At 50.3% G+C, this 25862-nt stretch overlaps 2 protein-coding genes across 3 annotated transcripts; one reads left to right on the top strand and one right to left on the bottom strand.

The window, feature by feature from the left end:
• The first annotated feature begins 3571 nt into the window (after window positions 1-3571).
• NPPC (natriuretic peptide C) lies at window positions 3572-7424 on the top strand. The gene is made up of 3 exons (XM_054639663.2): window positions 3572-3853; window positions 5292-5589; window positions 6973-7424. The coding sequence occupies exons 1-2, from the start codon at window positions 3761-3763 to the stop codon at window positions 5574-5576; spliced, it is 378 nt and encodes a 125-aa protein (XP_054495638.1). The 5' UTR covers window positions 3572-3760; the 3' UTR covers window positions 5577-5589; window positions 6973-7424.
• COPS7B (COP9 signalosome subunit 7B) lies at window positions 7423-25862 on the bottom strand. Of its 2 annotated transcripts, XR_013183655.1 has the most exons (8): window positions 25748-25862; window positions 23668-23843; window positions 22419-22494; window positions 20793-20881; window positions 20003-20205; window positions 18648-18753; window positions 12556-17360; window positions 7423-11761 (listed from the first exon to the last, which is right to left on the bottom strand). XR_013183655.1 is itself a non-coding variant. In XM_054639199.2 (7 exons), exons 2-7 carry the CDS (start codon window positions 23827-23829, stop codon window positions 17202-17204), a joined length of 795 nt encoding a protein of 264 aa, XP_054495174.1. In that variant the 5' UTR covers window positions 23830-23843; window positions 25748-25862; the 3' UTR covers window positions 12445-17201. The 2 variants fall into 2 exon arrangements, 1 of the variants encoding a protein (XP_054495174.1); XM_054639199.2 differs by lacking the exon at window positions 7423-11761 and having other exon boundaries at window positions 12445-17360.

The raw sequence follows: 25862 nt of genomic DNA, 5'->3' as shown, positions 1-25862 counted from the left end.
TATCATCAGACCCCTAGAGAGGTACTCTAAAACCGGTAAAAAGAAGAAAACCAACTGTAAAAAACTCCTGTTTTGGCACATCAAACCCTTGGTGACATTCTCTTGTGAACACATCATATTCCTGAGGACTGGCAGTTGGTGGCTGTGCTGGAGGGCAAGTAGCTCCCTGATCCTAATAGCTGCTCCATCTTTGTACCTCCTCCATCCCACCACCTGGGATGGTTCTTGACCAACAGCTCCTTGGGTTGGCCACTGGTTATGGGAAAACATCAGCCCCTCTGGCATCACCATCACATGCACTCAGCCTTCTGATGTCTCTTTTTGCAAAGGGATGATTGGCTTTCACATGGCATCAGCTGAAAATCCTCATCCTAGCCTTATCCATCTCTTGGGCAGGAAGTACTCTCCTGGCCCAAGGCAGCAGAAGAGACATAAATCTGGCCAGTGATTTCCCAAATCAATAAGGAACATACTCCCTAAGGATTAGTGAGTTGAAGAAAAAGGAGATTAATCACTGGCTGTTCACTGCTACAGTAGCAGCTTGCTTCAGACTGGAGTCCACATTTCTATCCTGTGAACCTTCTTGACATGATCCTCTGGAAGGTGCCTGGAACCTGGCTCCTGATTTCAGCCAGGAGAGCCAGGGCCACACTGCTGCCCAGCAGGGTGCAGCCTCACCCCTTCCTTGTGATGGGGCCAGAACACCCCATGCTGCTGTCACACAGATCCCCATGACCCATCTCCTCCCACTCTCCAAATCATGCTGGCACTGGTCACACTTTGATGAATCCCTCTCCATCCTCAGACAGGGGACATGTGTGCCCTCACACACACACAGCACAGTCTCTGCCCCTTCCCCACTCCCTACACACACAACAAGTTCCCATATCCCGGGCTCACCCCACTTCACTAAGATTCAGCAGCATCTCCACAGCAGCCCATTCCCCATAATCCAGGTTCAATGCTGGTATTTCTCAGGGACAGGCCAGCCCTGGTGCCCCTCTCTCCTCCTGGCTCTCTTTGTACCCCTGGTGCAATAGGGAGGGGTGTCACCCCCTCCATCCCACCCCACAGGTCTCCATCCCTCCTTGTGCAGCTGTGCAGGATCCTTTTTGCTCTCCAGTGCCTGGAGAAGACCCCTGTGAGCCCAGCCCTATCTCTTCACTTCTCATTTTCCACACATGCCTCGAGTCTGCCAGTTCTCATCCTGGGTGACCATCCCACAGGGCTGTGCACTAATGAAGGTCCCTCCCCTTAAGGGTTAAAAGCTTTCAGGCCCCCACCCCACCAAACAAAAGGGTTTCACACTCTTAACCCCTTCCTGCACACCTCTGCTCCAGCTCTGAGCTTTTGCCACCCCAGCGGATCCGATCTGGTTTGAGTTAAGTCTTTGTGTGCGCCGGGCTCTGACTTCGGCAGAGTAATTTGAATAACAAGACTAATTGGATTTATAAAGCACAGCCCCCCCTCTCCCCCCCCAAACCCAAGGCTCTGCACAGTGTGACAAAGAAAACACACTAATGAAAACCACGCTAGAGAGAGCCCAGGGCAGGGACAGCCTCCTGCGGGCGGGCACTGGCTGGGACCTGACCGCCTTGTGGCATTTGTGGCGATGCTCTGATCCCGCGGGCCGAGGGCAGCTGGAGCAGCTCCGGGACCGACCCCGCGAACGGCAGCGTGCGAGGGGGGCTGGTGGTAAGCGAGGTGGCCCTTCCTGCCCACACTGTGACATTTTTCTGCAGCCATCGCCCGTCTCCTTCCCCGCCCCGGGTCCACTGGGAGAAGCCAGGGGACAGGCTGCCCACAGCAGCAGGCAGGAGCCAGCACACCCAGAACGCTGATGGCAGGGTTCTGTGGGGGTTGCTGAGCTGCTGGTGGCCTCAGGCACCCCGACATCCCTGGAGAGATGTCATCTCTCATCCTGTGGAGACCCGGGCTCAGCTGCTGCTCCCCCTTCCCCTTGCTGATGGGGATAGTGGTGCAGAGCCCCCCATTTCTTGCACCCTGGTGAGGCTGGCTGCAGCATTCCAGCTACACTTCACGTGGGACAAGGACTGAACCCCGAGAGAAGGGGCCTCTCTCTGCTCCTTGCCTGCACCCACGGCTCTCTGGCACCCAGGGTCGGCTCTAATCCCGACTCCATCACTTTGCTCTGCCTGCAGGCAGACGAATGCCCAAGCACAGCTTCACACTCAGAAAAGTCCAAGTTGTCTCCACCTGGCAGGCACAATGGAAAAAACACCGAGACCTTCTCCTTCCAGCTCCCGTTCACATGGAGCTGAAAAGCTGATCTCGTTTGAAGTGTCCCGTGCCCAGTAGCCCGGGCTGTGGAGGAGGAAACATCTCCCTGCTCCTGAGCAGGGGTACTACAGACCCCCAAATAGCCATGGTCCCCCAGCAGGGGCAGCTTCCCAGAGATTTTTGGAGCAGCAGAGCCCAGAAAGACCAGGATACAGAGCAGGAGGAAAGGACCAGACTGAAACAGACTCCAGGGACAGGGGGAAGAGCAGAGAATATTTCCCTTGTCTCAGGGAATGGATTTGGGGTGCAAATCCAGCTTAATGCAATTCAGCCCTGGATGCTCCTGCACTGAAAGGAGTGTCTTTCCTCATGCCAATAAGAGCATTCCCTCTGGACAGAGGGCCAGGGATGATGCTCAGCTCCATCAGCAAAAAGCCAGCAGAGCTCCAGAGCTGCCCATTGCCAGCCCCAGCAGCAGCAGAGGCACAAATCCTGCCCTGCCAGCCAGGGAAGGAGAAGGCTGAGAGCAAGGGGCCTCCCCAGAGGCCCTGCAATCCACTGGAGCTAATCCCAGGATCACACCTTTCTCCTGTACCCTCTAGCTCCAGGAGAAGGTCACAGGGAGTCCAGGCTGCACAGGGGTCAGCCAGTGAGGTCCTGTCCCCACAAGGGACCCTGGGACACTGTTCCCTGCCAAGGACATCCTCAGGGTGCTTGAAAAGCCCCATCTCCAGGGCCAGGAGCACCCTCAAGGTCCTCCCAGAAGCAGAGGGAGCAGGTCAGTGCCCCGACCCGAGAGACCCACTTAGATCCCCTCAAGAAGCACCGCTGCCCCCTCCATCCCTTTGTGTCCCCCACGTCCCTGTCACAGAGGGCAGTGGCCCTGCTCCTGCCAAGCAGGGATCTGGGAGGCACAGATTCTGATTGAATCCTGGATGTGGAAAAAAAAAGAAAAAAAAAAAAAAAAAGAAAGGTGCTTTTTGCGCTTATTGCTGTCTTTTGGGATGAATCCCGCACCGGGACCACCCCCCTGCCTGGCCCGTGTCCTTCCGCGGGAGGTCAGCAGGGCAGTGCGGGAGCCGAGGGGCCGCGGGGCAGCCGGCAAGGGGAGGGCAGGCAGCTCCAGGGGGGCCGGGGGCATTTGGGGGAGGGCGGGGGCATCCAGCCAAATGCCCCCCGCTTTCCCTTTCGGGTCTCCAGCTCCCGGAGCTGGTTGTCTTGTGTCATTTGTTACTGCCAGGGGAGAGGGGATACCACCACCCCCCCTTTAAATTCCTGCTATTGTGGAGTGCAGGCCGGGTTGGACCTGGGTATTTAGATGACATCACCGAGCAGGTTGGGTTATAAAATGAATGAAGCAGAAAGCAGCCCAAGTTCACTAGCTCGGCACTTCGCAGGCGGCAGGAGGGACCTCGGGGCTCCGCTCTGAACTTTGACTGCCGTCGGTCTCGTCCTCTCCCCGGGGCTGCCCTCGGCTCCCCGCTGCCCCCCCGGCCCCCCTGCCGCTCGGCCCCGCAGGATGCAGATCTCACCCTTGCTGGCTGGTGGACTTTTACTCGCGCTGCTCTCCGTCAGGCTGGAGGCGAAGCCGGCGTCTCAGCTCCCACAGAAGGTACGGCTGGAGCTTTCTCCATTTCCCCGGCTCTTCCTCCTCTCCCGGTCCCGCTCAGAGCTCTAACCGCACCGGGGGAAACGAGGGGTGCCTGTGGGGTGCCGGACTCAGTGCAAAGAGGGGTTTTTCTCTCCGCATGGGCTGTTTGACTGCAAGGGGGACTCCCTGCTTCTCCAGGCTGTCCCGAACGTCCGGGGACATCCGCCCAGAGCCAGAGGCTGGAATGGGACGCGGTGCGCCCCGCAGCCCGCGGGATCGGGGCAGGGGAGGGGGGCAGTGCGCTCCCCGGAGTCACCCTGGAGACCCCTCTGTGCCGGCACGGGCAGGGGAGCAGAGCCGGAGCGGGGCAGGCAGCAGGTGCGCGGTGGGACAGGGCGCGGGAGCAGAGCCCTCCGGGCAGTCCCGGCCAAACAGGCCGGGCAGGGACACACAGGTGGCTGCCCCTTCCCCGCGTGTCCCATGGGGAAGGGGCGCCCCAAATGAGAGTGTCCCGGGGACCTGGTTGTCCCGAAATGCTGAGGACGAGGGCTGTCCCCGAGGCCACCGACACTGGGTGGTACTGCCCTGAGGTCTGGGCACAGAGATGGGGACCCGGTCTGACGAGTGCCCCGGGGCAGCAGTGAGATGGGAGTGGCGGTGTCCCTGTAACTGGGGGAACTGGCACTGGGGTGCAGGCTGAAGAAAGTGTTGATACAGGGGGATTTTGGGAAAATGAATGAGGATGAACATTTCCAGGGCTTGGTGGGCAGCAGCTCTGAGCAGGGAGAAAGATGGAAGGCCTGGGAGATGGGGGAACAGTAAGGAAGGAGGTGTGTCCCTCTAATTGTGGGTCAGAATTGGAGAATTGGGAGGACACAGAGAGCATTAACGAGGGGAGGGAGCAGCAGGGAGGAGGATCCCTGACCTCCCCACCATTGCCTGGGACTGTCTGCAAGGCAGTGGTGCACGGGGAGCTGTGGGGCAGGACCCCTGCCCATAATTTGAAAAGGTCTGTAAACTGGTGAGGGATGCAGTGACCGAAGGGATCTGAAACGAAAGGACCTGCCAGCTTTCAGGCCCCTTCAGATTATCGGTGGTGGGGGGAGGACGGGACGGAAGGGGACGACAGGTTAGTGACAGCAGCACAGCTGAGGTGTGCAGTACCACCAGCCCTTTGGAGGGGCGGCGTGGATATGCAGTGACCGGGACAGGACGACACCGCTATGGTGTGGGTCGGGGGATGCTCTGACCCCAGGGAAGGGCGCACAGATTTAGGGAGGAGAGAGGACGCCCTGGGCACAGCCGCGGGGTGACGGACTGCACTGCCGGGCACAGATCCAATCGCGAGTTTGCATCGCAGGGGGGATTCACCGACCCCTCTGCGCGTCCCTTACGGGGGTCCCCAACACTGATGGGGATCGCTGGGGACGGCGGCGCTCTGACCCTCTCCTCCCCACAGGCCTCCCGCGGGTCGGCGGCGGCAGCAGCAGCGGCAGCGGGTCCGCCCGAGGCGGCGGAGCGGGAGAAAGAGCGGGAGAAGGAGCGGAGCGGCGGCGGCGGCGGCTCGGGCCCGCGGGAGGCGCGGGAGGCGCGGGCCGAGGCGCGGCCCCGGGCGGGCTGGGCGCGGCTGCTGCAGGACCCGCCGGGCCGCCGCCACAAGGGCCTCCACAAGAAGGGCCTGGGCAAGGGCTGCTTCGGGCTCAAGCTGGATCGCATCGGCGCCATGAGCGGCCTCGGATGCTGAGGGACCCCTGGCGGTGAGTGCGCGGCCGGGCCGGGATGGGGCCGGGATGGAGCCGGGGGGCTGCGCTCCGGTACCGCGGGGGATGCGGAAGATGCGCTGCCCTGCGAACGCGAGATACCAGGGGACGGGACTGCAAGTGTTCACCCCGCTGAGCCTTGCAACGCCCAGCTTTGCTGGCGGGCAAAGGCCACACAAAGGTGGCCTTATTCCATTCCCGTCCGGAATCCACCGGCCCTCCAGCTGCCTTGCCCTGCAGAAGGGTCAGAGACCCCAGCTGCTCCTGCAGCAGCTCAGACTGAATTCCCCCTAATTTGAGCTAGACCCGTAGGCTCCGGGAAGGATGCAGGAGGAGCTCCGGTGCGGCCACATGTTCCTAGTTGCCCCCTCTGCTTGACACACTCAAGTGACCTATGGATAGGTGTTGGGAGGGCAGGGTACCCCCTGTGTGCCTACAGCTGGAGAGTTAGGGAGGCTCCTGTCCCAGCCATGCTCCAGTGCTTTTAATTTAAGGAAAAACAACACATAAGTTCCCCAGGTGTCTTCTAGGTGTGGTGACAGCCACGAGTAGCACTTTCCTAACTGCAGCTTTGTATCTGAGCAAGTTATGGGAAGCTGGAAGAAGTTCCTCCCACAGTGCTTCACAGCCACTGTGTAGCAACAAATGGGTGAAGGAGGGTTGCTTCCCCAAAGTGATGGGTTTGGGAAAAACATAGCAGTGCCTCCCCTCCCAGTTCTCCCTGCAGGTACTGGGGACAGTGAGGCACAGTTCTGGCCTGGCCAAGCCAGCAGGACACACACAGATGAACTCACATTTCGGGAAGCACTTACCACTGTAGCCCAGGCCACTTGTTCTTCTTCCCGTGGCACAGCACTGCAGTAACATAACTGGGCACAGAGGGGACTGGATCCAGCATCCTGCTGCTCTGCAGGGTGATGGGAATAGCACAACCCAAAGGTGCCTACAGGATACCAGTGCTGGTCTCTGCTCTTTCCTGGAGGGATGGGTGCTGTTTCTCTGCTCCCTCATTTAGAGACTCCTCAATATTGCCAAGTATTGCTAGCTCGGGGCTGCAAGAGGAACACACATACCCCATGTAGGCAGGTCACATCCCCTCTCTCTCACTAAACCCATCAGAACAAGGAAATAAACTCCAATAGATACAAGGGCAAGAGGAGCAGCAGTTTCCTCAGCCTCTCCCCTGAACACCAGCCAGAAGGCAAAGGGTGCACTTCCTTCCTTGCTTTAGCACAAGCAAAAAGCTCAGGGATGGCTTCTGCTGAGTTCAGCATCCCCCAGGCCCAGGCCACAGATACTTTGGCAGGGGTTTTGGCTGGGGATGGGTAAGGGGTGCTGCATGGCAAGTACTAACGGGCACTTTGTTCTTGTTCCTTGCAGGGCTTTGAATCTGTAGTCCACTTTTTCCTACCAAGCATGGCCAGGCACGGCCAGCCCCCAGGCAACACCTAGAGAAGCAGAGACCCCCTTGGAATGGACAAAAGATGTGGTTGTGTTTTTCTTTTTGGTACGAGGAGTCATGGCACCAACTGTTTTGGTTTTGTTATTTTTTTAACAAGTGCTCTCTATCTTATATATATTATATATACAAACACTCACTGAGACAAGGGACAGTGCTTTTCCAAGAGACTGATGAAGCCAGCTGTATAACATTGCTGTTTGTAAATTCATGTCATGCATAAATGTATTTATGTTGTAAAGCTATTTATATATTGTTTATAAAGAGATATTTATAAAAAAAATTATTTATGTAACTAAATGAAAAGTCAAGCATTGTAACATTTTTTTGTCCTAAGTAGTTGAAAAACTTTAAAAAAAAATCATTCAGTGTGGCATTTTGTAACCTGTCTTTATTTATCAAATTCACATACAATTTAAATGTCAGATTGATTGATTTTAACAGAGCTGAAGAAGAAATTGTTCAGATGTTTTAGAAAAGTCAGGAGTGAGAGAAAGGCCAGCTGATATTTTAAGCTTTGATCCCATATGCAAAAGTAAACTTGTGCCCAGTCCTGTGATGCTCTGATGGACTGAATCCTGCCTGGCGCTGCAGGACTCTGCAGACCCCAGCTGAGCTCCCTGCGAGAGCACACAGCCTTGGGCAGCACATCCATGCCCAGATCCCAAATGGCACCCATGGAAATGAGCCCAGCACAGTTAACAGCCAAGCCCTGGATCCACAGCAGTGTGACAAGGGCAGCATCTGTCCCAGACGTGCTTTAACTGCTCCTAGCCCAAGCTTCAGCCCATAGCTGCAGCTCTGTCACTGCTGCTGGATGGAGACGCCGTCCCTGCTGACAGCAACAAAGAGCCCGCGCTGGACCTGGCCCCTGGCTGTGCTGCTGGGAGCAGAGCTTTGTGCCAGAGGCACTGCTATTCCAGGATCCAGTGGCTCACTAAGTGTCTTGTTGATATTCCCATCCGCCAGCCCTTTGCCACTAAGCTGTAAAGTCTCTTCCTCCAGCAGAGATTTATTTAACTAGCCAGGGACAATACACAGACAGACCAAAATATACCGAGAGCTGCCTGGTAAGGATTCATGGACACAGCTGTTGCTACAGCTTCTTGCTATGTAAAGTGCATGAAATAAATCGTTAAAATGACTTGGAGCTCTAAAGGAAACAGCAAGTGAGGGGGCGGGGAGTGCAGTAAACACACAAACTCCTGCTTGAAGGCTCTTTGGTCTCATTCTTCAAAGAGGCCTTAGAAAAAAAGAGAGTGGCAGGCGCTCAGCCCAGCCGTGACAGGAGTCACAAATTATGCCCTGGCCATTGTAGTGGGCTGGGAAACAACGAGCATTATGTTCTGCTGGGCTCCGGTGCCTAGGACAGGGCAAAGAGAAAGTCACCAAGACCCAGAGGCAAAGCGATCCTTTTCCTTAGCAACCAGCAGGAAACCATAGAAACCTCCAGCCAGACTCACCCCAGCTCTGACAGAACACTGGGTGAACAGAACAAGAGGATTCATCCAGACACCCACACCTAACTCAGGTTAGGAGTGCATAGGGGGCGTTTCTGACCTCGCATGAGCATGTCAGAGACAGGTACCCACCTCACAGTGCCCACAGTGCCCGCTGGACGGGGAGCAGCAGCTGATGGACCACATAAGATGTTGCCTATGGGGAACAAAATCAACACCCTGGCAGGGAGGGAGGCAGGATGGGCAAGTGGCAGCTCCCATAGGGAATGGCAACCCACTGTCAGGGCTCTGTAAGGCAAATATACCTGTGAAGGTCACCCTTCCAGCTCCACACATCTTTAGAGGCAAGGAGGGGCTGTATCAGGAGCTCCTAAAGAGAGGCCCAATAGAGGGGACTGTTCACTGTCACCCAGGAAAGCTAAAGGACAACAAGGAATCGCTTACTGTGCAGACCTTGCACAGCCAGGTCTGAACAGAGGTGTAAGAAGGTGGTGCTGCAGGTCCTGTCCAGAGTCCTGGTCCTTGAGCATGAAGCCAGAGTAGTGACCATGATAGAGTGACAGGCTGGCACCAAGGTGGGGACAATTCCCCTTCCAGTTTTGGCTTTTTGCTGCAAGCTGGAGCTGAAATAAAATCACCTGCCTAGTGACAGAGAGCTTGTCCTCAACACAGCAGCAGGGACTCAGCCTCAGGAATCCAATTCACATAATTTTACCACATAAGTGAGGCAGAACCTGAGATAAGGTTGGGAGATTGAAGATCATGGCCTGGGGTCATGTACAGTCTGGATTCCCGTTTCTCCTTGGCAGCATTGTCCAAGAATAAAAGCACAGCCCACAGCATGGGTCCCTTCCATCCACTGGGCTTCCTGGGAAAAAGCAAGCCTAAGGAAAAGGGCAAAGCTGTACAGCAAAAGGCCATTAGGTTGGCAGAGGAGAGCAATCAGAGCTAGAGCTCCTGGTGCAGAGGGAGAAGATAACAGCTTGTTTCCTCACTTTCCTGCTTCTGGTCTGACCAGAAGGATGTGGATTCCCAATAGCATCCCATCCTGTCCCTTAGGATGTGGATTCCCACCAGCAGGATGGGAACATCGTGCCCATGTGTGGTGACGATGTGCAAGAGAGAAGGCAGCACTCAGGGGTGAAAGAACACTTGGGAAAGCTCAGATCCACTCAAGCTCAGCCCCTCTGTGGCACAGCCAGACCAGTGGGTCTGACAGGCAGAGAGTGGCACTGCCAGCAGAGGTCAGTTCTCAGAGCACTGGTGAGCACTTTGCTGCTTCACTGGGCAAGCAAGAATGGGAATCAGAAGTGGCTCATTAGAACACAGTAATCACCCAAAATGGCCACAACTGGGTCTCCCTGACAGGGGCTCAGCAGAAAACAAGGGCAGCAAGCAAGAAGGGCCACAGGCGAGGAGGCGAGGAGGCATCTTGTGCAGCAAAAACAAATTCATCTCGCATCACTGCCTCCCCTGATGGCCAGCTAGGTCAGATCCTCACAACATCCCATGAAAGGATCCATGGCCTGCCCTGGAAAACTCCCCTGCTACATCCCAGCCCAGACAGCATAAGTGATCAACAGCTGTTCTGGATGCAAGGTGCAGCCTCAGGAGGTGGCATCTGATATCTCAACCACAGTCCCAGAGAATGGCCTTTAGCAGAGGTGTGTACACACACCTGGAAGTGAGGGGAGAAGGAGTTCCAGGGTCCCCTGTCCATACTCAGGTCAAATTAGCACTCATGGGACCTACACATTTCCTGCACCACCAGCTGGATGAGCAGTAGCCAATTCAGCTTCCAAATGGGAACACTTGTGACATCATGTAGGAACAGCCTTGATTTCTCCTCTCCAGGAGCAGTTCCTAGCAGGAGTTGAGCCATCAGCCCCCAGACTGAAAAAGCACACAGCTCTCTAGTAGAAAAGGAAAAAAAACTTTCTCCAGTGCTGCAGTACAAGTGCCTGGCAAAGCCCAAACAGGCTGAAGCAGACCTTGGAGCATTCACAACAGTGACACTGTTGCCTTCTAATGTGTGGGAACCCATTCTGTTCCCCCAGCCCATATTCCACGTTTTTCCCTGGTACCATTGATGCAACTCTTCCCAGGTACTTATTGCTGAAGGGTTACAAAGCCCAGCTCTGGTGACAGCAAACCCCAAAGCAATGAAGAAAAAGAGAAGCCCAGAGTCCCAGGGCAGGAGAGCAAAGGAATTTTCCATCTGGAAAGGGACTTGAGGCATGGAGCACGGACTGCCAGGGCCAGCAACAAACATGCCCCTGCCACTTGCTCCAGGACTTCTCCAAGCATGGGCTGCTTCCCTCAGAATGCAGAAAAACAAAGGGAAGGGATCATAGGGCGACTTCCAGAGGGAGCCTGCACCTGACACAGCGTGAGTTAAAAACAAGAAGGGAATTGAATTCAGGCCCCTTCCTGTCAGTCAGCAACTAACCTTGTCAGGAGGGATGGCAGCACTAACTGAATCAGGCAATTCATTAGGTTGGGGCATGCAGCAAAAGCCCACGCTCTCTGGAGCAGAACTACGGTGAAAATCCAGGGTAATGAGTTGCAAACTGCCTTTGTAAATGACACTTCTGCAGCGACTCTGGCAGGATGGGAAAAGAGCTAATAGGAAAATCATTAGGTAGCATCCCTTTGATATTGTTGAAAACTGCACAGGCTATTTTTCCTGCCCCCTCCATAATTAACCTGGTATATTACCCATAATACTCCAAGCTGATAGTCCCACAATGGACCACCTTATCTGCATCAGGGGAAAAGAAGGTGTGCTACTTAAAAGGAAGACGACTCCTAGAAAAGCTTAAAAGGTGTTAAGATTTCCCCCCTACTGCACACACTCATCTTCTTCAACTCCATCAGCAACCAACCTCTGCCCAGCCAGAAGACCAAAACCCTGTGACAGTCAGCAGGAAGGAGCAAGGCTGTCCTGGGAAATGCAGCTGCAGAGGAACTGATCTGCCCAAGGTTGCTCTCTGCAGCTGCAGCAGAGCTGGAAGAGGACACAGTTCTGTGCTTTGCCCCTTATTTACAACACTGCCCTTGTCCTTGATTTCCTTTATGCTAAACCAGGCTACAGCCTGTGCCTCCTGAGATGCAGAACAGCTCTGAGGAGCAATGCCTACCCACCTGGCCTGTCTGCCAGCACGGAGAGGTGTCATCTCAGAGTCGTGATGTAAAAAGTACAGCACCACAGCTGGCAGGTGATCCTGAAGGAACTGGTGCTCTCTAACAGCTGTGAAGGTGACAATGAAACACCGAAACGTTACTGACTGCATCAGCACAGAGCAGCCTTAGGACTGTGCTAATCATGAGACACTGAGTGAAACACGAGGGCTGGTGAGATAAACAGCATCTTTGGGAAGAATCTGAAGGGCAAGAGAACACTCCTTCCAAACCTCATACCCATGAAAATACAGTCTATGGTCAAACAAGCTCCAAATACTCACAAAGAAGCTGATCCCTGATGGAGCGAGGCTCTGCTTACCCACCACAATCAGCTCTTCTGGAAACACAGAGCTATCATGTGTGACTAGGGCATTTCAAAAACATCCTAATGATACAGATTTCTAAAGGCTCTTTGGAGATCTGGAGATGTGGAAGTGAGTGCCATCCTCTACTAGAATTAGAGCAAGCAAGGACTACTGGCACAAATTATTTTGTGCTTTGTGGGGAAATACATATTTCAGGACTGTTAAATGACCTTATGGCATCCCATTACTGCCTGGAATTTCCAGTGTGTATGTATGCACATTCACTAGAGCAGGGACGTCTCTTCTTATCAACAAGAAAAAACTGTGGTCACAGCTACCACACTCAGGCAATTTGCAGTGGGGCATGTCATGAGATGTACACACTGCACAAAGGAGCCTCCATGCCTGTGGATTAACAGACAGGGTGCCAAGTGCTGCTCTGCCCATTTCTTTGCCTGGCTGACCGATGGGAGAGGGGAGTAGCACCCTGGGGATGCTGAGAGGCAGGGTCAGCCCAGCCTCGGGGTAAACACACAGTCTCTTTACAATCACTTACCTCTGGGAGCTCTGTGGGAGGGCCAAACTTGAGGAACTATCAGCAAAGTGTCAACAGTCCCTGAGAGACACGGACCTTCGTCATGGAGCAGAATGAAACAATGACATATTCCTAAAAACTCTGCCGAGAAATTCAATCAGACTGTCAGGCTAAAATTCCATATTAAGAATACAAGCTTGAGGTTACAAGTAGGAACTGAGATCTCTCTAAATTTTACTTTACCTTTCTTGATGCCCCTGGGTTACTCTCTTTCAGATTACACAGAAATTTGCTATGCAGACTCAGGTTTTAGTTCCCTTGCATTTGGTCAGGTGTTATAGAGGACTTAGTGGGGTGGAAAAAAACAACAGGAAACTTTGTGACCAGGTGCCCGAGATGGGGCTATCTGGGTCTATTGTGTTTGTTGGGCAGGCTCTTAGATTTCTCCATTTCCCCATTATTTAGAATAATAAAGAGCAAGGTTGTTTTTCTGCATTGCAGTTTGCAACAGGCTCAGACCAAAAATAGGAATCCCCAGCATCAACAGCCCCATGAATGCACAAGTTTGGGCTGCTTTACTGTGCAGGGGTGGGCTTTGTGTGGTTTCTAGCTTAGCTGAACTCATATAATCCTGTACAGAACTGAGAGTTTAGGAGAAGTCTGGTTTGCCCATACAATTTATGTTCTAATACAGCTATCAAAGATAAGGGCACTGTTTCTTCTGTCTTCCCTGCAGTGAGTAAGCACAAGTCTGCTTGGCACATAGGAACCAATGCATTTTGCCCTCATAGGATAAGAACACTAAAACCCAAAACACCCTCTGGGGTCTGCATCCTTTTACATTCTTTCAGGAACTGAAAGATGTTCAGCAAAATTCACTTTGCAGGCATGGTGGGAAAATTGCCACTTCTTTTGACCACTGTCTTCTGTAAGGAACAAAGGCTTCACTTTCTGCCCAAAAGCTTCGCTCTGGAGAGCAGCTCTGCAGGTCCTACTCCTTTACATGATGCATGGAGAGAGACCTGCAAGCATCCATGGGATTTCTTAGGGCTGCACAAAATTGATTGCAGATCAGGTCTCAAATCTGAAGACAGAAGGGATTGTCAGCATCACTGATTTTCCCTCCTGCTCTCAACACAAGAGTAAGTGAGCAGTCAACTTAGCTAAGAAGGTGAGGAGGGAAGTAAAAGAAGAAGAGATTTTAATTCAAAACTTTTTGTTTTCTTCTGTTAGAGACTGACATCAGCACTGCTTTACTGTGTTCCAGAATTGCCTGATGTTAGCTGGTATCAAGCGAGTCTCGGCAGGAATGCCAGGGACATTTGTTAGCACGAGGCACAGCTTTAGGGCTAGGGCAGCCTACCAGCACTGCAATCAGCTGAGATCCTCTCTTCCATTTTCCAGCTCAGTGCTCAATTCCATATTAAACAAGCACTAGTACAAGTGGAGCTGCAGAACACAAAGCTAGACAATAAAGCCCTGAAGAGCAGAGGGAAGGCAGTTTCCATCCACTTTCTCTCCCTCTGGGTGGAAAAAGCAAACAGAAGTCCAATAGCTCAAAGTCTGTCCTGCTGCAATCTTGGAGCGAGCTGCAGCTGGAGCATCCCATCGCTGCCATAAACCAAAGCAGGGCAGGATGCTCGCCCTGCACCAGGGAGCAGCGTCCAGCAGTGTTCAGAAAAGCTGTGTTAGCTGCCTCCAGCAGGCACAGGCAATCCATGGGAGTTTGCATCAAATCTGCCTCTGCTTCCACCTCCCTCTCGTCCCCACAGCAGTTCAGCTCCCTGGGCACTCCCCACAATTCAGCCCCTAATTCACACAACTCTGCTCTGAGTTGCTGCCCTTCCTGTAGTCAACAGGACTCAACACAGTCTTTATCTTTTGTTGTTCTCAAAGAGCACACCACCTCCTGCATCCTTGCCCGTTAACAACTCTGCCTTCTGCTTCATTTCTGGAATAGCTTCTAACTCTTTCCTTCAAGCCAGATTCATTAACCAGCTGCTGCAGAGCTGTTTGCCTCCCCCAGGTACTCTGTGCATGTCATTTGTTAATGACTCATCTCAGCCTGGGCTCATTGCAGACATCCCCCTCCTTTTGTAGCACCAAGCCCTTTGCTGGCACACCAGGAAAGCCAAACAGGCAACACCTCCATCCCCTCCAACACACCAGTCCCTTCCCTGTCCATGGGACAGCTCTTTATTCAAAGTGCTATTTCCTCTCTTGCTGCTTTGCTGATCAAAGGCAATGCGAACCAAAGCATAAATAAGATCCTCACCCCCAGCCAGGCTTTGAGAACAGCAAAAACACAAGAACAAACTCAGAAACTTCCAACCACAAAAGAGGCTTCCGTAAATGAATGTGACTCCTGAAACTGGCAGGGAATAAACACTAAGGGCACTGAACTCACATCTACCTCCCCAGCAGACTGTGACTTGATGAGGAGCTAAAATGATTCCCAAAGGTATTTGTATTCCCCCTGCCACTTTGCAGGACTGATATTAAAAGTGGAAAGAGGACCATAGAGCCTCACTAGTCAAATCCAGTGAGGAAATGGATGATCAGCACATTGCAGCTGTCCACACAGCAAGCTAGAAACACAGTCCATCTCCATCACAGACTTGGGAACACAAGGTCCACCTACACCTCCTGAGAGGCTGTCAGCTGAACACTGTGAGAAGCTGAAACAGGAGCTAATCCTGCCACTGCTTGGGAAACAGTTCCATTGAGTTACTGGTGAAGGCTTTGTGCTCTGGGCTTATCCACTTAACATCCTTGTTGCATTTCTAGGGGGAGAGAGAGCTGGTAAAGAATCAGAAGCCTGACCAGAATCAGAAGTGTCTGGGATTTGACTCAGAGGAAGCTGGAGGGAGAGTATTTTGATCTTCCTCTCCAGACTGAAAGCTGGTGTGCCTGCATTGCAGGAGAAGAAAAGGAGAGGGATTTACTTTCACAAGTGAGCAAGTCCTGTGACTGAGGACTGCAAACACACAGATGGCAAAGAGTCCTGGTAGCAATAAGAGGAAGGCACGTGCATTGCACGAGCAAATGCAGGTGACAGCTGGCTGCAGGACTGGAGCATTGTCACAGTCCTCTGCTTAAACAGCTCCCCTGCCTGCCCAGGAAAAGAGCATCTCTTTACAGAAGTGAAATGCAGGAGCCAAACTACAAAGCAGCACTCTGCTAGATGCAAAGGAAGGAACTGCCTGGCCTAAGAGCACAACTCTGAACCTTCCACAACCTGGCATCAAAGCTGTTTAGGCTCAGGACACGGGCTCAGCTGCCAGCTTTGCCCCACACAAATCTGGACAAAGATGAACGACTGACAAAACGTGAAGAGGCTTCCCTGTCTCCCAGATGCATCAGAGATCAATCAGACCTTTGGTCAACATACACCAAGAATCAAATATGCTCAAGTGACCAAGTGCCATTGGACAACAACCCTAAAACAGCCTCTAAGTCAAGACTCCAGACTCTGAATTAAATCAGCATTTTTAATTTTTTTTCTAAAATGTACTTTTTTTATGAATTGCTGTTCCAATGCTTCCCCCTTAAAAAAAACCCCACACCGTGCCAAACTAGGTGCAAATCACCTGAAGTTAGTTTGTAACAAATAAAAAAACCCCCACAAAACAAAGGCTGAAATGCTTTAGAATCACAACAATGTACAAAAAAAAAAAAAAAAGGAGGAAAATACAACCTGAAAGTGTTCAAAATTCAGAAAGACTCATCAAGTCCATTGCTTCAGCAAGGGGATGCAGCTGCGACCCCTGCCAGTGGGTCCTGGGCCACCAGCCTGCCTCCATGCCAAACAGGCTCCTCTCCCACTGTCGCCAGCATCCAAGGAAGAGAGAATGCATTACCCTTTGAAGGTATCAATGGGGGAAACAACTCACAAGCAGCTCTGGGAGGTCACATCACATTCAGGAGGAACAGTTTCTAGCATGCCCCTAACCACCTGCAAGGTCTGTGTGAAAGAGCAGCCTGCTTCCTCCTTATTGTACTGATGCCTCAGAGATGCAGAACAGTGCTTTAAATCTGTGAGAGATTAAAGGGCTTAGTAAGGGCAGTAAACAGACAGTTAACAGCCCAGCACTGGAACTCATCTTCACAGAGCGAGGTAGTGTGAATTTCACCCCAGTTTAAAATAGACAGGGGTAGTGGAAAGGCTGAAGGCTTCCATGTAAAGCAGTTCCTGGCCTAGAAACCTTCCTGTGCTCCCTTTAGGAATGAAAAGATCTGTGTTGATGGCTTCCTCGCTCCCAGCCTGGCTTTGGTAGCCACACTTCAACCCTGGGATTCAGATGCTTGCTAGGGAAGCTCTCCCATGATCTGATTCAGTAGAGCAGCTTCCTCAAGGTTAAGCAGCAATGAACTGGCTGGGAGGGAGCAAAACGGTCCACAGATATTTTGGTTTTTTCCTGCCCCTTTTGGTTAGTCCCTTTCTTTAAAAGTCCCTCTTGACAGGACCAGAGCAGGGACACCCTGAAAACTCATAGGAGCTGCACAGTGTAACTTAGCCAGGTGCTGCTAACTGGGAGCTGTTCAAACAGGGCTTTTACTTGCCAGCTGGGAAGGGACTGGCCCAGAACCCACTGAAAAAGGAGACGCAGGCCCTTTTTGCTCCTCCTGTTGTCATTCCTAACTGAATGACATTTAGATGGCATGTTCTAGTGACGGCTGGAGACCAGCCCTTTGACTTTGGACATCTTCTTTGTGGGCTGCCTTTGTTCTGTGTGTGGAGGGCACTCTCGCTCTACCAGCTGCTGTTCCATCTCCTGTGCCGACGACGAGGCTGTAGCTTTTAATGTTTTCTTTATGTTTGTGACCTGGCCAAGAAGAGACAGTGAATCAGCACCTGCTTCTTCCTCCCCTTGCAGCAGACACTCTGTTCATAAACATATTGAAAAACCCCTGGAGTACAAGAGTGGAGATTATAAAAGAGACTCTCCCAGCAGTAACATGCTCTCCATTTGAGTTTAATAAAGGTAATGTTTCATCCTCATTTACAGACAGAGCTGATAGTATTTCCACTCTGGAATAACTAGGGATTAGTTTTTTTCCTAAGAGACAGTGGTACAATATTGTACCACCCTTTTGTCTGGCTGGAGGAACCTACTACTGCCTTGGTGGAGAAGGAACTATCCTACCATTCTGTCAGCCAGAAGCAGGAAGGGGAAAGGAGACAGTGAAGGAAAAATTTACTCTCAGGACAGAACTCAAAAAGCAAAAATGCCATTTGGCCTACCTGACTACCTGAGACACAGGTTATCTGCTAAAAAGCAGGAACAGAAATTGGTTTTGTGGGAAGCAGCAGCAATATTTCTGCTACTCTGGCTGAAAAGCAGAGATACAGCACTAAGCACCACCCTTGATCCCCTGCAACTCCGCAGGGCTCACCACAAATACACTGAGCAAACCTTCAAAAAACCCCCAAGGTTTGGAAGTCAGGTGTCCCAACTCCAAGCCAAAGGTATCTGGCAAACCAAAAGTGCTATGGATACGGATAAAGCCTCCAAGCAGATGCAAACATAAACCTGCAGGGATGATAACCCCTGATGCAGCGCCTCGGGAGGCCCATCCCCGCCTCCCCAGCGGCCGGGGCCGCGGTTTCGGGCCGGAGCGCGGGCTCGTGCTGCCACCTAACGGCGGGAGCGCGCACGGCCCGGCCCGACCCGGGGGAGCTGCCGCGGGCACTTCCTGCAAGGGCAATTGAGACTCCAGAGATTTTTAACTACACTTCCAGGCTTAACAAAATGGCTTTTACCCCCTCCCCGCCTTGTACGAAGGGAACAGAGTTGCAATAAAGATTTGTGGTAAAAGCACAGTTTTCCTAACGAATCAATACAGGAAACCACAATTAGTGCAGTCACCTAGCCTAAATTTATAAAAATTTATCAATGAAAGGTCCACTCTGCTGGATGTCTGATGTTTGTGGTCATACTAGCACGCAGAAGCAGATGTGTTTTCTTTCTACCCCATGCCTGATTTGCATGATTGTTAGCCTTCTTCTGAGAGCTGTGACCATCAACCAGGTGTTTATTATAGAGATTATTTCCTTCAGCAAACAAACATTTATCCAACAGCATAGAAGCCTGAGATGACTCTGTACCCACCTCCATCTCTACCTGCTGCTGAGTTCGGTGGTGGTTCTCTTTGTACTGATTGGCTCTAAGTACTTGCTGCTCAATTCCTAAAAGAACTGCTTCACAGCCATCACACCTGCAAGATACAAATGATGTCAAACAGTGTTTACAAATTCTTCCTGGAGCAGCTCAATCAGGCAATCTGATAAGTCACGCTCATCTAAAAGTTTAAGAGATTATTAAATTTATACTTCCTGCTTAGAGTTGCAAAAAGCTGGCAAGAAAAAGCTTTGCTGTGTACTCGATGCACTTGTCAGCACTCTCTAGAGAGTCTGGGTTACCCTTACCATCAGAGAGTAAGTGCAGGTTCAATGCACTTTCATCTTTCTTTTCAGACAGAATTACAGCTTAAACAGGATGCAACACGGTATTCAAACGCAAAATTTTAAATTACAGAAAAAAGTAATATTGATATAGTCCTCCTGCCTGTTAAGTGTCCAAATGACAAGAGCACTCAGCATGGAACTCAAGAACTGGAAAAGACAAAAAGGGAATTGGCAGTGGGTTCACTGTTACCTTCCAAATAATGCTGCAATGTCCTGGAAGCTGTCAGAGCCCTCCCACTGTGATGGGACTGAGGGAGTTGGAGCAAAGAAGCAAAAAACCTGTCCCCACCATAGGACAGCATATTTGCCCAGCAGTTTAATTACTTTTTATGCACTCATTATCATAGCAACTAGGAAGCAATTCCCAGTCAGCTCAGGACCTGCAATGGGCTCCACAGTCTATGCAGGAATTTCTTTAGGTGGGAAGGGAATCCTACAAAAAGATGAGAAACAGCTTCCTGGCAAAGGTACAAAGAGATAATGCCACAGTCCCACTACAGCTGCAGACAGGCTGCATTTGTAGGAGCAAAGAGAAGACAAAGCCACCTGAAACGTCAAACCTGAAGAGACATCCTATCCAAAGAGCTGTGATTCTTGAGAATTTGCCCACACAGTTCTCCACACAGTGAAAAAGGCTGAAAACTAACAGTTCTGCCCTCATTATTAAGTGCTGCAGCTCCCACCACAGAACCATGAGTCCAGTTTGGCACCTCTTTCTGCAAAGTCCTCGACTCATCACTGGAGCTCTGCCATGTAAAAGCTACAGTGAGAGCAGAAGCTCACAATGTGGTAGAGTTTGGCTTGATACATAATACAAACTGAATCCCAGATGGGATCTTGGAAAACTTGCCCAACAGACTCCACCTCCAAGTGCCTACTTATAGCATAAGACTCCTGATTAATGGAACATGATGAAATTGAGCCAGCACTTGAAACTGTGAGGGGGAAAACAGGACAAGCTATGTACAAGGAATAAGGAGGGTGGAGAGACTGCCTCACCATTCCTGGAGTGTTTTGACAATGTTACTGATGTCCTTCTTCTGAATGTCTCTGCCAATACAAAAATCCACCTCTAACACCTGGTTTCGTTGATCCAACTTCCCCTGGATAATATCTGTGTAAACTGCTTCAATAATGAGATCTTCCAGCTCCCTCAGATTCCTCATATCCAGGTCCTTCAGCAACACAGAATAGGGAATGCACTAAAAACAGCAAGACCAAGAGTAAGTTAACAGTCCTAGAGCAAAATGAATGGCTAAGTCTCAAAAGGTTGAGACTCAAATGTTTATTGTATCCTACACTTTGACCTACAGGTGCAGCAGTGACTGATCATGGCAGAACAAATGCTTGCCAGGCTGTGAAATATTCTGACACAACTTTGGTAATTCCTGAAGCTTTGGTATAGTATAGCACATTCTAGAAGAAAAAAGGTAAATGGGATTGTAGAAGAAATTAAGAGTGTTGCATAATTTTCTCTAGAAGAAAAAGTCAGTGTTTTAAAGAATCATTCTCCATCTCCAGCAGTGAAAAAAGCCATACAGATTTTCCCAGACCTTCCTGACCAATCTGCATGTCAATTCAGACACCCCCAAACTTCACCCATGGAAGTCCACTAAGTCAATATCCCAAATGCACAAGGAGAGCACACTGTACCCTACGTGTACCTTCACAGTACAGGATTTTTTTGTGAGTACCCATGCAGTCTGATACAACTTCAGTGCTCTGGAATGGATGCCATTTTCCAAAACAAAACCAAGAGACAACGGCTGTCAAACCCCACACGCTTTACCTTCATTCGGGAAGCCAGGCTTACGATCGTCAAGTGCTTCAGCTTGTTTTTCTGAGTCACTGTTAATTCAGGCAGGTTATCTTTGTTTGCTGTTAATGTCAAAAAGACAAGATTCAGGACTTCACTTTGAAAATTACATAATCCAGGCTGCAGAACTCCAGGCTAGTTATGCTACACTACACCCTGAAATACCGAACACCTCCAGCTAATGTGGGTGCTGGCTGGTGAGCAGAGTGTGCTGCTGCAGATAAACTGGCACAACCAGGGAGAGAAGGGGAAAAGTTAAGAACAACTTGGCAATTCCATTCTTATCTGCTTCTTTAATAATTCTGGTTCTGGAATTATAAGGTAATTCATAACTGGTGCCCTGCCAAAACAATTGGTCAATGGCTTTGTTTCTAGAAGTCATTTTTATTTCATTAACAAGATGACAGAAAAAAATCTTCCCCCTTTGCTGATGTGGTTGCAAATACAGCTGGTTTTATTTCTCTGAAGAGCTGCAGAATTTAAAGTGCAAAGTACCAAGCTGAGGAAGAGAGCAGAAATCATTAATCTAGATGGCCACACTGTCACTGTATTATATCCATGTGCCTCATGAATATTTAAAAAGAGAAAGGCAACTGGCAGCTCTCCAAAGCTAAGAAACTCTTTAAAATATCTACTTTAATGGAAATTAGTGCTTCAGGGCTACTCAAGTTCTCCCATCCATCCCACCTCATCCAATGCTCTTCATTTTGACTGCTTTTCCCCCTTTCTCTTTCTTCACTAGAAAAGGAAGAATGAACTGTGCTGTCACACAGTGACAGAAGAGCCATGGACAGCAAGCACATCCTCTAATCAGTCACAGAATTCATGAGACTCATGTTGCTCCACAGACACTGGAATTTCCAGTCCTTGCACTTACAGATGCCACTGCTCCTTACAGGAACTAGATAGCTCATCCACCACCCTGAGAAACAGCACTATGACAGAATTATTTGTCACACTCTGTAATGGTCTGGATGAGGCTGCTACCCACAAATGAAGCATTAAATTGTAGCAGAATGGAAGCATAAGTACTAGAGATAAAAGCACATTTCAACAGATACAAAGATGATTCACACATAGTCTTTCTAAAGCAGTATAAAAGTCATTATTTCAACTTGTATTCTAGCTAAGAAATTATTCACTTTGTTTCAGCAATGCCATCACGGAATAAAAGGTTATCTCACAAACCATAGAGGTTTTTATAAATAATGCAGAACAACTTTGTCTAAGTTTTCTGCAGTTTCCATAACTGGTGTTACCTAAATTTCCATAGAGATGTCTGAAATTTCCCTCTACGGAGGTAAGTGGCCTGTGAACATCAATGAATTCTGTCTGCTGCAGACCAATTCAACCCAGCACTGCAGTCCCATCCAAACCAGCAACACCCCACAGTCTCTAACCCTTCCTTTCATTTTTAGCAAGCAAAAAGCACATATGACCCAGACCCCCTACAGACAATTCTCCTCCTAAGCAACTCCTGTTCCTGGATGCTTTCACCCAGCCACACTACACCAGGCATGTAAGAAAGCCAAGAATTGCCTCTGCCAATCCAGAAGGCAACCCAGTCCCAGCCTCAGCAAAGGGGCAGCAGTCTCTTACCTACATAGTCCCGGTAGGTTCCGTATGCAAACAGGTTCAGCAGCTGGAAATAAGCAGCATTAGACCCCTCAGCAAGCTGGATGGGGAGAAAAGAAACATCACATAAAATGGGCAACACAACCCTGAAAGGCACCTTCTCCAGAGAATGGCTGAAGGCTGCACAGGACTTAAGCAGAAAAGCAATTATATCCCAAGCTGGACCCTTCCTTCCTAAGGCCTCAAGAGCAGGAAATTTCAGGAGTTTTAGAGTCAAGATGATCCAGCCATTTCTATGCATTAGAACTTAACTCCAGTTTGGACTGTCAATGCTTTGTGTGCCAACTTGGGAGGTAAAAGAAAAAAGCAAATCTTAAGCAGCTGACAACCTACAGGGCCACTCCTCTCATCAGGTGATAAAGAAGCAGGTAATGGTGAGGGCTGGTGAGGATCTTTTGAAAGCTGGGACAGCTTACCTGCAGAGCCACCACAGCTTCCAAGCAAAGCAAGCTGGGACACTGTAACTGGAGTGCAGTTGAAGGTAACAGCTCCTCTCTTGCCTGCAAACACTTCACTGGAATAACAGCAGCACCAAGCAGTAATTTTTATTGATTGGGTTTTTAATACCATTAACTGCACACAAACCCAGAAAAAAGCCAGCACTTGTGATTTGATACTGAATAACCATTGAGGTGCTTTTATGCATATTTAAGAGCCTGTTTGGAAAGCCAAACTTGCTGTACACTGTGTTACTCCAGCTGCAGAGATACTCAGCTTAGATTCCTTCATTGTAGAAGAGGCAGGGGCTGGCAAAGCACTCTCAGCAGAAGTTCTGGAACTTGCTTTCCACCTTGGTTTGAAATGGTTTGGATTTGGTTACCACCCAGGCCTGATACACTAGACATCTGTTCACAAAGACTTTTGGAGAGCACTGAAGTTCTGCTTTCCAGGACAGTAAAGAAGTAGAAAGGGATTTTTTCCTTGTTGGCTGCCAAAGTGCCTTCTTAAAACTGCTACTGTGCTGCTGCCAGGTTTTTGCTGTGCTAGCAATTGCCTTAAGGTAGCAAAGCTTTATATGGGTGTTCTTTAACACCTAACACATACAGGCAAAAGCAAGGTCACTCTCTTATTCAAAAACATCTCTCAACCCAGGTAAGTTGCAACAGGCCCTCCTGGCACAGAAATTTCCCCCACAGGCTGCCTGTAGAAACTTCTGGAGATCCCTTATGCCAGTAATGCAGAAGGGGCATTAGAATAAAAACTCAACTCTTACCTCTTTCACATTTGTTAACTCCAACAGCTCTCCAAAGACATAAACCCCAGGAGCTTCCAGCACTTGATTTATAAGAGCAGTCAGAGCTGAGCCACTTGTTCCTTTGGCTAGTAAAATGAACTGCTCTAGAAGATTGCAGGATGGCTTCTGTTCTCCTGCCATTCTAAGTTTTCAATCTGTCAGTAAAAGAACATAATATTAACACATCCTTTCTCCTCTGCTGAGCTCTGCCTGGCAGGGGACCAGGAGGTGCTCAGCACAGCAACATTTCAGCTGCCAGCCTTTTCTTCAGCATTCAGGGGGCAAGCCAAAAACCCAGCAGGTTCAACTGCTGATTTAGCTGGGGAGGCAAGGATGACTCCCACAATTTCTAAGCAAAATTTCTGTCTGAGCAGTTCCCTAAAAGGATCTGCTCTTGCAGATCCCTTCTTATAAGACAAGAGTTTAGATTTCATGCTGTTTTCAGACTTTTCCTTCTAGTGATGCTGCCAAATAATGCCAACTGTAAAGATGCTTATTGATACACTTGACTGACTTCCTCCTTCCTCATTACACAGCTCCAAATCAGCAACTAACAGAATTCCCTGTGAAGGACTGATGCACTCTGTATGCCCACACATCCACCTTTTCCCTTGACTCAGCCTATTGATACAGTGTGTTTCCATAATTCCCATTCCTTTCTGAGCCCAAAAGGCAAAAACAACTGTAAGGGGCCTGTAAGCAGCTCCCCTGTCTGCACTGTGCAGTTCAAGTGTTTGGGGTTAACTGGGAAGCTTAAGTGATAAAAATATCCTTTCTACAAAGGCTCTATTTAAGTTTCCTGAAAAGAGAGGTCTTTGTCTTCTGCTGCTGCCTGACATTTCTGGTGTGCATGTTGTCTCCCAGCACCAACATGTTGCTTTTGAAATGTAAACCACTATTTATTAACAAGTTCCACAAAATGAGCTGTTTGTTTACAAACAACTAAGACAAAACTTCCCAAGCATGTTATTCAGAAACCAAACAAAGGACTTAGCAGATAAGGGAGGTTTTGTGTTATGTTTGTATGGGATAATTATCAAGCAGAGGGCATAACCTTGATGAAAACCAAACACCAGAGAACCTGTCTGGTTCTGTGTGACCCACGTGAGCTGGGCCCACACCCACCCTTGTGGGGGGAGCACAGTCATACAGGGGCTTTGCCGTTCCACCAGGCCTAACCAAATTAAGGCTTGTGAAGGCATCACAGCTTCCTGTATTAGTCAACTTCTAAAAATACACTTCACTTTGTTCTATTACACCTGCAGGTACAAACGGTCTGAGCTTTAGAGGGCAGCCTTTAACACTCTCCACACTGAGATATCTCAGCCCCCGAAGTCTCTCTGGGGTTCTTTCCACCAGGGGCACACGTGCAGCCAGGCTGAACAGCACCTCAGCTCTGCCCAGAAATCCCTGCACTACAGAACAGTCAGTGTGCCTGCCTAACACATCAGCGTGCTCCCTCTGCTCACAGAGAGGACAATTTCCTCACGAGAGAATATGGATTGACTGTGCTGGGAATGAGATTCATATTTCACAGTTCTATTGTCCTCCCTCACAGGTGATCAAACCACACGCTGGTGTATGAGGTTACAAAAGACTGGCTGGCTGTATTCATGCCCTGGTGGGGAAGAGATGCCAATTCTCTGCCCCTTTCCAAGTAAATGTTCAAACAATTGCGGTGCTATTGCAACCTGTGTGCACACCCGTGTCACAGGGAATACCTCGCTGCTTCCAAAACCCATTCACCCCGGTGAGAAGTGAATGAAATACAGCAGACCCTCCAACGTAGCTTGTCCAAAAGCTACAACAACCCAACCAGAGGGACAAGCCGGGCTTCTCTCGTGGTCAGGCCTTTCTCAGGTAGCTTAAGGAGTTTCAGGGCGGGAAGCGGCCCGCAAACCCCGCAGCAGGAAGGCGGGGGTTTCCCGGCCCTGCCGTTCTCCCCAGACCCCCGGCAGAGCCCTCGGGCCCCACCGAGCCCTGCCACAGGGGGAAATTTACCGGGGGTCCCCCACCGCCACCTCTGTTCTCAGGAGGCTTCTCCCAGCCCCGGCATTACCTCTCCGCTCCCGGCCTCCCGTCCCGCCGCTCCCGGCGCCGAACCCGCCGCGCCTCAAGCCGCCATGATGGCGGCGCCGGTGTCCGCGCGCGGCTCCTTCCCCCCGGAACGCGCG

This window comes from Agelaius phoeniceus, chromosome 10 (genome assembly GCF_051311805.1).
Source record: "Agelaius phoeniceus isolate bAgePho1 chromosome 10, bAgePho1.hap1, whole genome shotgun sequence".
Classification (NCBI taxonomy): domain Eukaryota; kingdom Metazoa; phylum Chordata; class Aves; order Passeriformes; family Icteridae; genus Agelaius; species Agelaius phoeniceus.
Note: the sequence above shows the minus strand (reverse complement) of the source record. Positions and strands in the feature narration are given on the sequence as shown.

What these genes read in the sequence shown, in the direction of transcription:
- NPPC (XM_054639663.2), top strand. Translation starts at nt 3,761, where the DNA reads ATGCAGATCTCACCCTTGCTGGCTGGTGGACTTTTACTCGCGCTGCTC. An exon ending in CGTCTCAGCTCCCACAGAAG is followed by an intron (nt 3,854 to 5,291) that starts GTACGGCTGGAG and finishes TCCTCCCCACAG; the next exon opens with GCCTCCCGCGGGTCGGCGGC.
- COPS7B (XM_054639199.2), bottom strand. Translation starts at nt 23,829, where the DNA reads ATGGCAGGAGAACAGAAGCCATCCTGCAATCTTCTAGAGCAGTTCATT. An exon ending in AGTTAACAAATGTGAAAGAG is followed by an intron (nt 22,495 to 23,667) that starts GTAAGAGTTGAG and finishes CTCCCCATCCAG; the next exon opens with CTTGCTGAGGGGTCTAATGC. An exon ending in GCCTGGCTTCCCGAATGAAG is followed by an intron (nt 20,206 to 20,792) that starts GTAAAGCGTGTG and finishes TGCTGTTTTTAG; the next exon opens with TGCATTCCCTATTCTGTGTT.